At 47.0% G+C, this 12,022-nt stretch overlaps 1 protein-coding gene across 2 annotated transcripts in view; it reads left to right on the top strand.

Annotated features, from left to right (window-relative positions):
* The first annotated feature begins 407 nt into the window (after positions 1-407).
* BIN2 (bridging integrator 2) overlaps positions 408-12,022 on the top strand; it is a 30,933-nt gene continuing 19,318 nt past the window's right edge. For both annotated transcript variants that reach the window (XM_031018517.2, XM_006747635.3), the window contains exons 1-2: positions 408-528; positions 7,374-7,454. In XM_031018517.2, coding sequence (XP_030874377.1) covers positions 448-528; positions 7,374-7,454 — 162 coding nt within the window. In that variant the 5' untranslated portion in view covers positions 408-447. The remainder of the gene's footprint in view (positions 529-7,373; positions 7,455-12,022) is intronic.

The raw sequence follows: 12,022 nt of genomic DNA, 5'->3' as shown, positions 1-12,022 counted from the left end.
TTCCAGTTATTCCCCAGTGCTGATGGTTATGGCGAATTGGCTGCAGGCACGAATAGGTCTTGGCCCACGTTAGAAAACTGTTCCGTGGGGCTGGTGCTCCCGTCCCTCCGGGCTGCGCAGCTTCGAGGCTGATTTTGAGGGAGCACCACCTGAGGGCAGGCCCGAGTTTCCAGCCTCCTCCTCCGAACAGGTGCAGCCCCCAGCCTGAGCTCCAGAGGTCCCCCTTCGGGCCGGGGCTGAGCGGGGGTGGGCCTTGGGGGGGCCTCAGGGCCACCGTGGCTGCGCCGGGAGCCGGCCTCGGGAGGAGCCTGGGCGGCGGCGGGGGTCGCGAGCGGCGTGGGGCGGGGCGGCCACGGCCACGGCCACGGCCGGATGCGAGGCATGCCGGGAACCGCACTTCCTCCTCGGGGGCCTCCAGAAAACCACAGGCCGCCCGGAGCCGGCAGGATGGCGGAGGGCAAGGCGGGAGGTGCCGCCGGCCTGTTCGCCAAGCAGGTGCAGAAGAAGTTCAGCAGAGCCCAGGAGAAGGTAGGTGGCCGGGCCCCACCACCAGCCGGTCCCGCCAGCCGGACGCGGTGAGAGGGGCGTGCAGTGTGCCCGAGGGCGCCTGGGCGGAACCGAGGGGTCCGCGGCTTCCCCCGCAGATGGGCGTGGGACTGGGTTTCCCTTAAAATAGAAAGATTTGAGAGAACGGAGGAAATCACCCGATCTTGGGCAAGGGTAGGGACGCAGAGGAGACAACAGTCTCCCTCAGGAACCCTAAACAAGACTCAGGCCGACCCAGGAAAGGTGGGAGAAAGGAACCAACGTTGGCAGGTTTTGTCCTAGCCGTCCAGGTACAGATGACGAAATTGAAGGTTTGAAGGGGATAATCTCCCCCAAAGTCATAAGGCAGCCATGACCAGCTGTGCTATCAGCGAGGACCACCTAGTCCCCAAGGACTAGAGTAATCCTGCAGGATTCTCTCTGTACCCACCCCTGCCGGGCCTCTGCGCGTTGTTGAAGCTGATGGAAGCCGTAGCCCGTATCTGCCCGTCTGTGCGGTCTCGGAGTTGGAAACTACCCGGCCCAGGGTGTTGAAGGAGCATCTCTTTCTAGATTGTGTTCTGGGTTTAGCTCTGGGTGGTCCTACTCCAGCACTAGCATTTAGGTAGGCTGTCCCCCTGTAACACTCCCCTACACATTTTAATGACATTCGTGTTTCTGCCTGTCCAGAGTATGTCCTTCTCTTCTAACCTGAACCTCTCTGCTCTCCACCTATCAACACTCTTGGGAGATGAATCTCCTTTTTCTGTTTTTGAGGAAGCCAGGATCATGTGAAAGAGTGGAGGAAAAGGAAAGGTTTTGTGTGGCTAGACTTCATTACTTCACCTTACTCTTAACTTAACCTTGATCGTGGTTTCAGCGTCTTGAAAGGCTGTCTAGTTACAAATCTGATAGTGATCAGAGCCTGTGGGTAGGTCTGGTTAGAAGCGGTGTGGAGAACAGGAGGTACCAGCTGCACTATGGGTTGGAAGAACAAAGAAAACCCAGAAGGCCAAAAACTCATGGATAATGAGTATTTTTAAAAGATACAGCAGTTGGGGCGCCTGGGTGGCTCAGTTGGTTAAGCGACTGCCTTCAGCTCAGGTCATGATCCCAGGGTCCTGGGATCGAGTCCCACATCAGGCTCCCCCTGCTCTGTGGGGAGTGTGCTTCTCCCTCTGCCTCTGCCTGCCACTGCCCCTGCTTGTGCTCTCTCTCTCTCTGTCAAATAAATAAATAAAATCTTTTTAAAAAATGTATGGGGATTAACATAAGAATAAAAAAAATAAAAAATAAAAAAAGACCGTAAAAAAAATCTTTTAAAAAAAATAAGTAAAAGATACAGCAGTTGATTTTACCTCATTCTTTCCCCTTCTGTCCTCCTCCAACCTATCATCAACACTATGCCCTCGGTTTGGGATTTCTCTCCTTTTCTAAGCATGGACTCCAAAGCCTTAGATAAATAATGTGCCTGCTCTGGGCTTAAGATTCTGCATCTGTAAAATGAAAGAGTTGATGTTCAATGATTTGGAAATTCAACGTGGTAAGTAAGGATACCAAAGCGAGAGAAGGGGCGAGGGTGCCTTGTACCTCAGAGGCAAATACCACCCAGGTACACCCTGTTCTTCCTGGTCTGAACCCTGAGAGAACAGAGAGAGGAGCCACCTCACATCTGCCTCAGGGAACTTGCAGGTTAAGGCAGAAAACAGGAAGATGCTCTGCGCCCAGACGTAAACATAAAGGCAGGCAGACACTTAACTTGGAGCAGTATAGAGTGGGAATGGCCTGGAATGTGGGGAGGAGCTCAACTCAGCCTGCCAGAGTCCTTGAGTCTTGGGAGGTTTTTGAAGGCGAGAGAGAGAGAAAGTTAGTGTCAAAAGAAAGGACTCCCTGGAACACTTTATAGTTTTTTTTTTATAAGCAGCTGGCTGAAATCTTCTGAGTAATATGTAGTAACTCAGGGGTCAAATAGTCAAATGGGTCAGATATCAAGCGCCTACGATTGACAAGCCATGGGAAATTAAGAAAGACACCATCTCTCTCTTTATGGAGCCAACACTCGCATGATAGGGTCTCACTTCATCTTTGCAACACTTTTGAGCATGTTATTAACATCCCAATTTTAGAAATGAAGAAACGAGACTCAACAGAGATTGGCAAATGGCAGAACTATCACTGAAGGCCAGGTGTCCTGCCTTTGGATCCCCACCTCAGGCTGCTCTCTTTACAAGGCTCCTAATAAACCATCTGTGCCTACCCACTTCCTGCCTCGCCAGCCCACTTCCTGCTGATCTCTCAGGAGCAAAACTAGGAGGAGAAACACCTTTCGCCCAGGTCTCCTCCTCTGAAGAGCTAGGAGTGAAGGTCCAGTGACTGTTACACACAGGGAAGATGAAGCATTCTTGTTTTATTTTCCAGTTTCCACCCAGACTCAACATGAGACTAAATGTGTTTTTACAGCAAGATACTTCTTCACATTTCAAATGAATGCTTTTACCATCTGTTTGTGATTTCTCTGTGGCAAATCTCTCAGTTCTCTCTCCCCTGAGAAGGGGCATTGTTTACCACTTCTTTGTTGGTCTTTTCCTCTACCGACTTTTACTCAACTTGTCTCCCAGAGAGTTCTGTCAACAATACTTACAGAAAAATTCCTTTGTCCGGGATCCTGGGCTGGACCCGGGAAGGAATTTAGAGATGAGTAAGAGGCACTATCGCCTGCCAGAAGCTTCTAGTCTAGGGAAAAAAAAAAAAAAAAAGGTTAAATGAGTCACCTGAGAGATCTGTACTCTGTGGGAATTCAGAGAAGAGAAAGACTGAGGAGAATTGAGGGAGGTTTTTTAGCAGAGGCAGAATTTGCGATGGGAACTGTGGCTGATGAGTAGTTCCTCGGGCAAGTGGTGGGGGAGCATGCCAGCTGAGGAATGCCAGCAGAAGCAAGGCCCGGAGTGTGGAAATCCTTGTAGGCAGAATAGTGAGAAATGCAGCTGAGCTGGAATAGGGAGTGGTGACAGAAAAGGCTAGAAAGTATATTAAGACCATGTTAAGGAAGAGCCTACTTTAGCGTGTATCCTGAACATGAGGATTTCTCACATAAACTGGGCCCTATTCAAATTACCCCAATTTAGAGAGTTAACTAAAATATAATAAACGATTATGGGGAAGGGTCCTGGAAAAGAACTATATATCTGCAATGATTTTTTTTTTTAAGATTTTATTTATTTCAGGGGCACCTGGGTGGCTCAGTCGTTAAGCGTCTGCCTTCGGCTCAGGTCATGATCCCAGAGTCCCGGGATCGAGCCCCGCATCGGGCTCCCTGCTCCGCGGGAAGCCTGCTTCTCCCTCTCCCACTCCCTCCGCTTGTGTTCCTGCTGTTGCTGTGTCTCTCTCTGTCAAATAAATAAAATCTTTAAAAAAAAAAAAAAGATTTTATTTATTTCAGAGAGAGAACGGAAGAGCATGAGCCGGGTGAGGGGCAGAAGGAGAGGCAGAGGGAGAAGCAGTCTCCCTGCTGAGCAGGGAGCCAGATGCGGGACTCGATCCTGGGACTCCAGGATCATGACCTGAGCCAAAGGCAGTCGCTTAACCAACTGAGCCACCCAGGCGCCCCTGAAATGATTTTTTTTTTTTAAGGTTTTATCCTCATATCCCAATCTACGTAAACGTTACAATAGGTCAATGAACCCTGGAAGATTCTTCACTTTTTTCACCAAGCATTAACATTTTGCCACATTCACTTTGTCTCATGTTCCTGTTTGTTCTCTCTAAATGTCTCTATTACCCTGGAGGCCGAATTCTTAGTGTAGAACTTTAGGGACTGACGTTGGGTGGGCTTTCATGGGGAAGTGACCCAAAGGTGGAATTTATTCATTCTTTTAGACGTTTGTTGAGAACCTGTACCTTTTCTTCTGTCAGGGAGCTCTAGTTGAGGAAGAACGTCTGCAGCATAGTTCATGTGCCCTGACCCGCGGCAACAATTGACTTCGGGCCCAGGGCACTGGGTGATGCCTTCAAGGTGATCACACTCCTTTTTTCAGTTTCAGAATTAAAGGAGGGAGTGTTCAGCACACACACTCACACCCCTTAGAAGCCTTTTTGCCTTGAACTTTGTGGGAGCTGGGGCGATCGGGTGTGCCACATTAACTCTAGACTGAGCTGACCGTCCTTTTAGCCCCTTCCACCTAAGAAGAACCATGCCCCAGGCAAAGGAAGGGAGGAGTAGCAGGAAGGAAGTGAGAGCAGGCGCTTACCACTTAGACAAGGTGGTTTTGCAACTTTCTGGTAGAGGACGGTGTTTTGTTGGCGCGGGAGGGAGGGTCGGGTCCGGGAAGCCGGCGGAGTCGGCATACCCAGGGCCAGGTGTTTGATGAGGTGAAGCTAGAGACACAGACAGACATATGGCTAAACTGAGAAGGAAACAGACAGGTACTCCTAGGGAAGGGAGTGGAACTGGACCTAGCAGTAGTGGATTTATATTGAGCGCTCCCTGCAGGGCACCACTGGGAAAGCGTTTACAGGTATAATGTCACTTAATCCTCCCAACTCCTGGAGATGCTGTTATCTTAGTGGGGTAAGGGGAGTTCTGTAAACGGAGGCTCAAGAGACGCATAGGCTTATTTGCCCAAAGGCTTATAGCCCCAAGTGTAAAGGCCAAGGCGGGGCATATATCTGTTTGACTCTGGAGCCCTTGATCATAACCAGTCCAGAGAGAGCTCCATAGAAGTGAGAGATGCTAACCCCAGGATTAAGAATGGGGACACATGGGTCCGAGGCTCTACATAGAGCCTTCCTCACTCCCAAGACCTGGGCACTTTTGCATGTGATTCAGAGCCCTTCAGGGTGAGACTGCAGTTTCCCCTTCTAGCTCCCTTACCCACCACTCCCCATAACACACCCTAAACCAGCCACACTGAGCCATCTCATGGACCTGTGTGAATATGGGTACTTTTCTAACTTTGTTCTCTCTCCACTCTCCCCCCTTATACTCCATTCCAGTCTAGCAAAATCTTTGTTTTTTAAGGTTTTATTTATTTATTTGAGAGAGAGAGAGCGCGCGCGCGCGTGCGCATGAGCAGGGGGAGGGGCAAAGGGAGAGGGAGAAGCAGACTCCCTGCTGAGCATGGAGCCCAAGGCTTAATTCCAGGACCTTGGGATCATGACCTGAGCCAAAGGCAGACACTTAACCAACTGAGCCGTCCAGGCGCCCTGTACTTTAGCAAAATCTTAATTCAAGGCCCAGCCTGTTGATCCTCTCCTCCACCAGTCCCACTCACCTTGCTGTTAGAAGTATTAAGTATCTCTTTGCTGGATACTGAGAAATCTAGATGAGCAGGGCAAGTGCCCAATTCTCAAGGAGCCCACAGTTTAGAAGGAGACATAATTAGATGAATACAAATAATAAAATAGTAATAGAAGTGTATGCAAGGTGCAGAAGTTGCAAGCACTTAGGAGGGAGTGATTAAATCAATTAACAGGATAAAGTAGATGTGGTTAAGTGTCATAAAGGATGTGGAATATGAATTGGGGTTTTTAAATTTTTTTTAAGTTTATTTATTTAAGTAATCTCTGCAGCCAGTCTGGGGCTCAAACTCACAACCTGGAGATCAAGAGTCACCTGCTCTCGTAACTGAGCCAGCCAGGTGCCCCTAAATTGGGTTTTTTTAGATAGTTGCCTGAGAGACAAGGAAGGGAAGGACATTCCAGAAAAAGGACACAGCATCTACAACAAGCTACAGTATGGCTTATTCAGGAAACTAATACAGTGTTAGGGAGGGAGACCTGCAGGAAGGAGGAATAATGGGAGTTGAGGCTTACTGAGGAGTCAGATCATTGAGACCTATCTGCATACTAGAGTTTGAACTATAACTGATAGATACATATGGGCATTTAATCCAAATCTGTTGAGCAGACGGGTGGAGAATCATTAGAAGGTTTTAAGCTGCAGCATGATAGGCCTGTGGGAGCAGGCCAGGCGAGAAACGGCGAGTGCTGAGAACCAAGCCATGACAGTGAGACTCGAAAGCATGGGATGGTTTCCAGAGATGGACACAGTGAGGGATTTGATGAAGGAGGTGAGAGAGAAGTAGTTGAGGGCAGCTGCTGAGATTCTTACTTGGAAGGGGGGGTGCCTCCTTTCCAAATGGGGGCTTCAGGTAGTAGAGGCCCAGGCTTGCTTGCTTGTTTATAGATGAGTGTCCCCTGTGAGAACAGGCACTCTATCTTTTTCATTTCCCTGTCCTTTGCTTTAGCACTGAGACCAGTGTGGTGGTTGGCTCTCAGGTCCCCAGTGGAGAGCAGAGAGACACGGAGAGCATTCACTTTGAGCTGAATTTTAAATGTGTTATATCTGCTCCTCACAGTTTTCCACAAGGGCCCTCCCAAGAAAAGTCTTCTGCCTGCCTCTCTAACCTCATCTATCTAGAGGAATCTGTGGCCATGGCTGGAAGACTGTCTCTCAAGTGAAAAGTCTTCAAGCCTCACGTTTTACCTTTAAAAGCAATGCACATTTTACATTCTTATTAATCCCTGTTTTAATATAATACTTCCCTCCCCCCAAAAAAATCCCACTGTAAATAACAATGTCATTCCCGGCATATATGTACTATTTATTCCAGGCTTTATATATACCCCGTAGCACATTGCTGCATACCCCCAGGAGTATCCCAGTTTGAGAAGAACCACAAAATGTGATTTTTTTTTCAGCAATGTGCTATATTTTTAATTCCATTGGGCTGATAGGAACACACCCCTTCAACTGCATCTGAGACTCTGAGAAGCCAGAGTCACACGAGGCCAAAAGATGAGAGAGACTTGACTGTAACCTTATGGACCTTTCCAACTCACATTCCCAGGTACTGCAGAAGTTGGGGAAAACTGTGGAAACCAAAGATGAACGGTTTGAACAAAGTGCCAACAACTTCTACCATCAACAGGTAATCCGGAGGGTGGGGAAGGGAGGCTTGGAGGAAGCAAGAAGACAAGGAGGGCTGAGTGGCAGAAGAAGAGCAGGTCCTACAAACCAACAGGCATCTCTACTAAGCCATCCTCCCCCCAGGGGTAAGGGCCACAGGGTGATCTGCTGCTTACCCTTTCCCTGGCAACCAGAGAAACTTCCCTTTCCCGTTCCTGCTGCCCTGGGTTTTGGGGGACAGACAAGTACTCTTCTTTTCTCTTTGTGGCTCCCCCGGCTATGGTGGCATCACCAGGTCCTTAGACAAAGTTGCAGCAAGCCCCCGCCCCCTCTGCTTTTGGCTTATCACTTCGCCAGAGTGCCTCTGTCCCACCCTCCAGCTCTTCTCATCGGAGTTGCACCCTGTTTTCCTTGTTGCCTCTTTGTCCACTCCCTCTGCCTCACCTGAGCCCTCATTTCTAAATAATCCCTCTGTCTTTCACCTGTCATTCTCCCCAGCAAACCTCCTATTCGCCCTGTGCCTTCCATCTTCGCTGGATGCTAGGGTAATTTTATGTAGAAATTTCCAGTAAGAAGTGGAGAACGGGTTTAACCTCCCAGGGGATATTTCACTTCCCGTCTCCATGTGCCAGGCACTGTGCTGGGTGCTTTACACATATGATCTCATTTAACTGTCATCTCAGCCCCAGAGGTTGCAGTCCCCTCTTTATTGTGGAAGGGGGTTATTAACTTACATGACTACGCAGTTGTCATGCAGTTCTACCACTTAACTCATCCAAGTTAGGTCACAGCTCATGGGTTAAGGACACAGTCGCCCACTAGACTGCTTCACTTCAGACACCAGCCATAAGCTCCAGAGCTCCCAGGCCCCCTGCCCTTCTGACCAACGCTACAAATTTGGGGGTTCCTACTAGCCACTCAGCTTCCACAATCCATGAGAACAACTCACAGAACTCAGGAAAGCGCTCTATTTACAATTACTGCTTTATTACAAACCATACAAATCATGACCAGCCAAGTAAAGAGACACATAAGGTGAGGTCTGGGAGAGCTCCAAATGAGAAGCTTCTGGGTTCTCAAGACATGTCACCTTCCTGGCATTACCAACCAGGGAAGCGCACCCAAGCGTCAGGTGTCTAGAGTTTTTTTTTATTGTGATTTCATTACATAATGCATCCGTGGCCACATGATTGAATTTAATCTCTAGCTCCCTTTCTCTCCCCTCCACTGGAGGTCAGGCTGATATCACCTATCTCAAAGCCCCAACCCTCTAATCACATGGTTCATCTTTCCAGCCTGCCCAGCCACCATCCTGAGTCATTTGTTTAGCATAAACTGACTCTGATCTGAGAGGCCCATAATGAATAACAAACACATTCCTAGGGGCGCCTGGGTGGCTCAGTTGGTTAGGCGACTGCCTTCGGCTCAGGTCATGATCCTGGAGTCCCTGGATCGAGTCCCTCATCGGGCTTCCTGCTCGGCAGGGAGTCTGCTTCGTCCTCAGACCCTATCCCCTCTCAGGTGTTCTCTCTGTCTCATTCTCTCTCTCTCTCAAATAAATAAATAAAATCTTTAAAAAAAAAAAAAAAAAACACATTCCTATCACTCAGGAAATCCCAAGGAGTTAGAAGTTACTTCCCAGGAACTGGGGACAAAGGCCAGCTAAATTCTTTACTGGACGATATCAGTAAATTGAATTATATGGAAAATAATTCTCTAAAATTATATTAAAAGGACATTCACTATAATCTAATTCAGCAGTTGATTATATTAGAATCATTTGGGAAATGTATATATATATTTTAAAGATTTTTTTTATTTATTGAGAGAGAGAGAGAGCATGAGCTGGAGGAGAGGCAGATAGAGAGGGAGAGGCAGACTCCCTGCTGAGCAGGGAGCCTGATTTGAGGGGGGCTCAATGCGGGGCTCTATCCTAGGACCCTGGGATCATGACCTGAGCTGAAAGCAGACACTTAACCCACTGAGCCACCCAGGCACCCTTTGGGAAATATTTTTACATGTGAGATCTCTGGTAGTAGGGCTTGAGAATCTGTACTTTTAAACTTGTTTTAATGGAAGATTTCAAATATATGCACAGATAGGAAAACTTGTATAATTAATCCACATGTACATACCCATCTCTCAGCTTTAATAATTAATCAACTCATTTCTGTTTCCACCTACTTTCCCGCATCCTTGATTACTATGAAGCAAATTCTACGTATCATATCATTTTATCCATAAAAATTTCATTATCAATCTCTAAAGGTAAGGACTCTTTTAAAATACAACCACAAAGCCATTATCACACCTAAAAATATTTTCTATGAGATATTTACTCGTTACAACAAACCAGAAAGGACAAGAAAAACACGAATTAAAAAATCCTGATTTCAGGGCGCCTGGGTGGCTCAGTCAGTTAAGCATCTACCTCTGGCTTGGGTCATGATGCTGGGTTGGAGCCAAATCAGGCTCCCTTCTCAGGATGGAGCCTGTTTCTCCCTCTCCTTCTGCCCTCCCCCCACTTGTGTGTTCTCTCTCTCAAATAAATGAATAAAATCTTTAAAAAAAAAATCCTGAGGGGCGCCTGGGCGGCTGCCTTCGGCTCGGGTCATGATCCTGGAGTCCCGGGATCGAGTCCCGCATCGGGCTCCCTGCTCAGTGGGGAGTCTGCTTCTCCCTCTGACCCTACCCCCTCTTGTGCTCTCTCTTTCACTCTGTCTCTCTCTCAAATAAAATAAAATTAAAAAAAAAAAAAATCCTGATTTCACACCCTCCCATACTACCACCACTGTTGTCTTATATCCTTACAATCACTCTGCTATGAATGTGTATGATCTTTAAGTAAATCCACAATAAATAAATAGGTTTACAAAAGTGAGATTATTCCGTTGATACTGGTTTTATAACTTGCCCTGTTCAAAGTTAACAATACAATACAAATATCTTTTTTGATATCCCACTAAAATGTAAGATTAAGTGATACCTTCAAAAAGTAGCAATAATTTGTTAATATAAAATATCCAGTCAATATTCACACTCCCCTAATGATGTCATTTTTTTTTTTTTTTTTTTTTTAGTTTGTTTAAACCAGCAGCTTGTTGGCATGTTTAAGTCTCTTAGGTTTAAAGTTAAATCTCTTCATCTCCGGGGTTTCTGATCCCTCCCTTGTGCAGTTTGTTTGTCGGTGACACTAGATTGTTCTCCTGACGTTTCCTGAAGCCTCAACTTGACTGATTGAGTCCCTATAGTACTGTTTAGCATGCCCCTCTGTCTCTGGTATTTTCTGTAAATTAATAATCAGATTTAGAGGCTTGATGAGATTCAGATTTTTGTTTTTGTTTGTTTGGGTGGCAAGAATACTTGTAATTTTTATAGGTGTGAGAGTTTTCCATCTGGAGGCACATAATGTCTGCGTGTCTCCTTTTTGTGTGACATTAACAGCCTTGGTTGATCATTAACTAGGGAATCTATGTTTTGTATTAAGTTTCCAGGTAATGATGATGTAGTAGCTAGTCTGAGAACAGCATTTGGCAATCACTGATTTAGTCTAACTCTGGGGAGGGAAATAGGATCTGCGAAGGAGGTCATTTAATCAAGGTAAAAGCCTAAGAGTTGCAGAGCTGGGATTCCAACTTAAACCCTGTGCCCTTCCCCCTGCACCTCACTAGGAGGCCTCTGGGGGCATCTGCTCAGCGGCAGTGACTGTTCTGCTTCTAACTGCAGCATGAAAAGAACAGGAATCAGTAAGTCGACACCCACATCAAGAGGGTTCTGCCTCTTGGCCCATTCTGTACCTCGGTCTTTCCTCTTCCTCTCTGCCTTCAAGGATGAATCTACCAATGGCAGGTGTGTGGGTAGAAAAGGTAGGAGATGAAGGAAAGACCATCAAGAAGAAGAGGATCAGATAGATGTTGACAGTCCCCTCAGAATTTCTGGGTGAGCCCACCAACTGAATGTCACTTGAAGGGGAGAGAAGCTAGATTTGAGAAATGAAATGGAGGTAGAATAGGAATAAGGGAAACTTCTCCCGAGAGAAGCGTTTTCCTCCAGTGACTGGTATTTGAGCATGCGTGAAAAGCTCATTTCATAAGCACGTCACGGGAGCCTGCTGCACACCAGGCACCATGCTACATTCTGGGACTTCGATGTGAACAAGACAACATGCCTGCCCTCAGACTCTCACAGTTTAAGGGGAAAGACGGTGACAATGCAGTCCGGTCGGAGACTGGACCTGGGGTGGCTAAGATGAACAAGAGGGAAAAAAAACAAGGTCAAGGAGATTGAGAGTGAAGTGTTCCAAAAGGTGGACCAGTTGGTCATGTGCCCAGGGCCTTACCACAATCAGCTTGTAGGAGAACTTTTCGTTAATAGATAAATACCACTCCCAAACTTCCCAGCGTGATTCCAAGGCCTTGCCACTTGCCTGGGTTCCTAAGCAAATTTCCATAGGTAGTTTTCCTTGAGGGCTCTGCTTTGCTTCCTCTTCAAACCATATTAAATAGGAAGAATTGTTTTCCTCAAGCAGCATTTTAATTTCTGATTTCTGGTAGTGACAGCTGCTTCCAATTCATTGCTTTTTTTTTTTTT

Source organism: Leptonychotes weddellii, chromosome 5 (genome assembly GCF_054177405.1).
Source record: "Leptonychotes weddellii isolate Sample4059 chromosome 5, ASM5417740v2, whole genome shotgun sequence".
NCBI classification, from domain to species: domain Eukaryota; kingdom Metazoa; phylum Chordata; class Mammalia; order Carnivora; family Phocidae; genus Leptonychotes; species Leptonychotes weddellii.
This window is presented reverse-complemented; position numbering and strand designations above follow the sequence as displayed.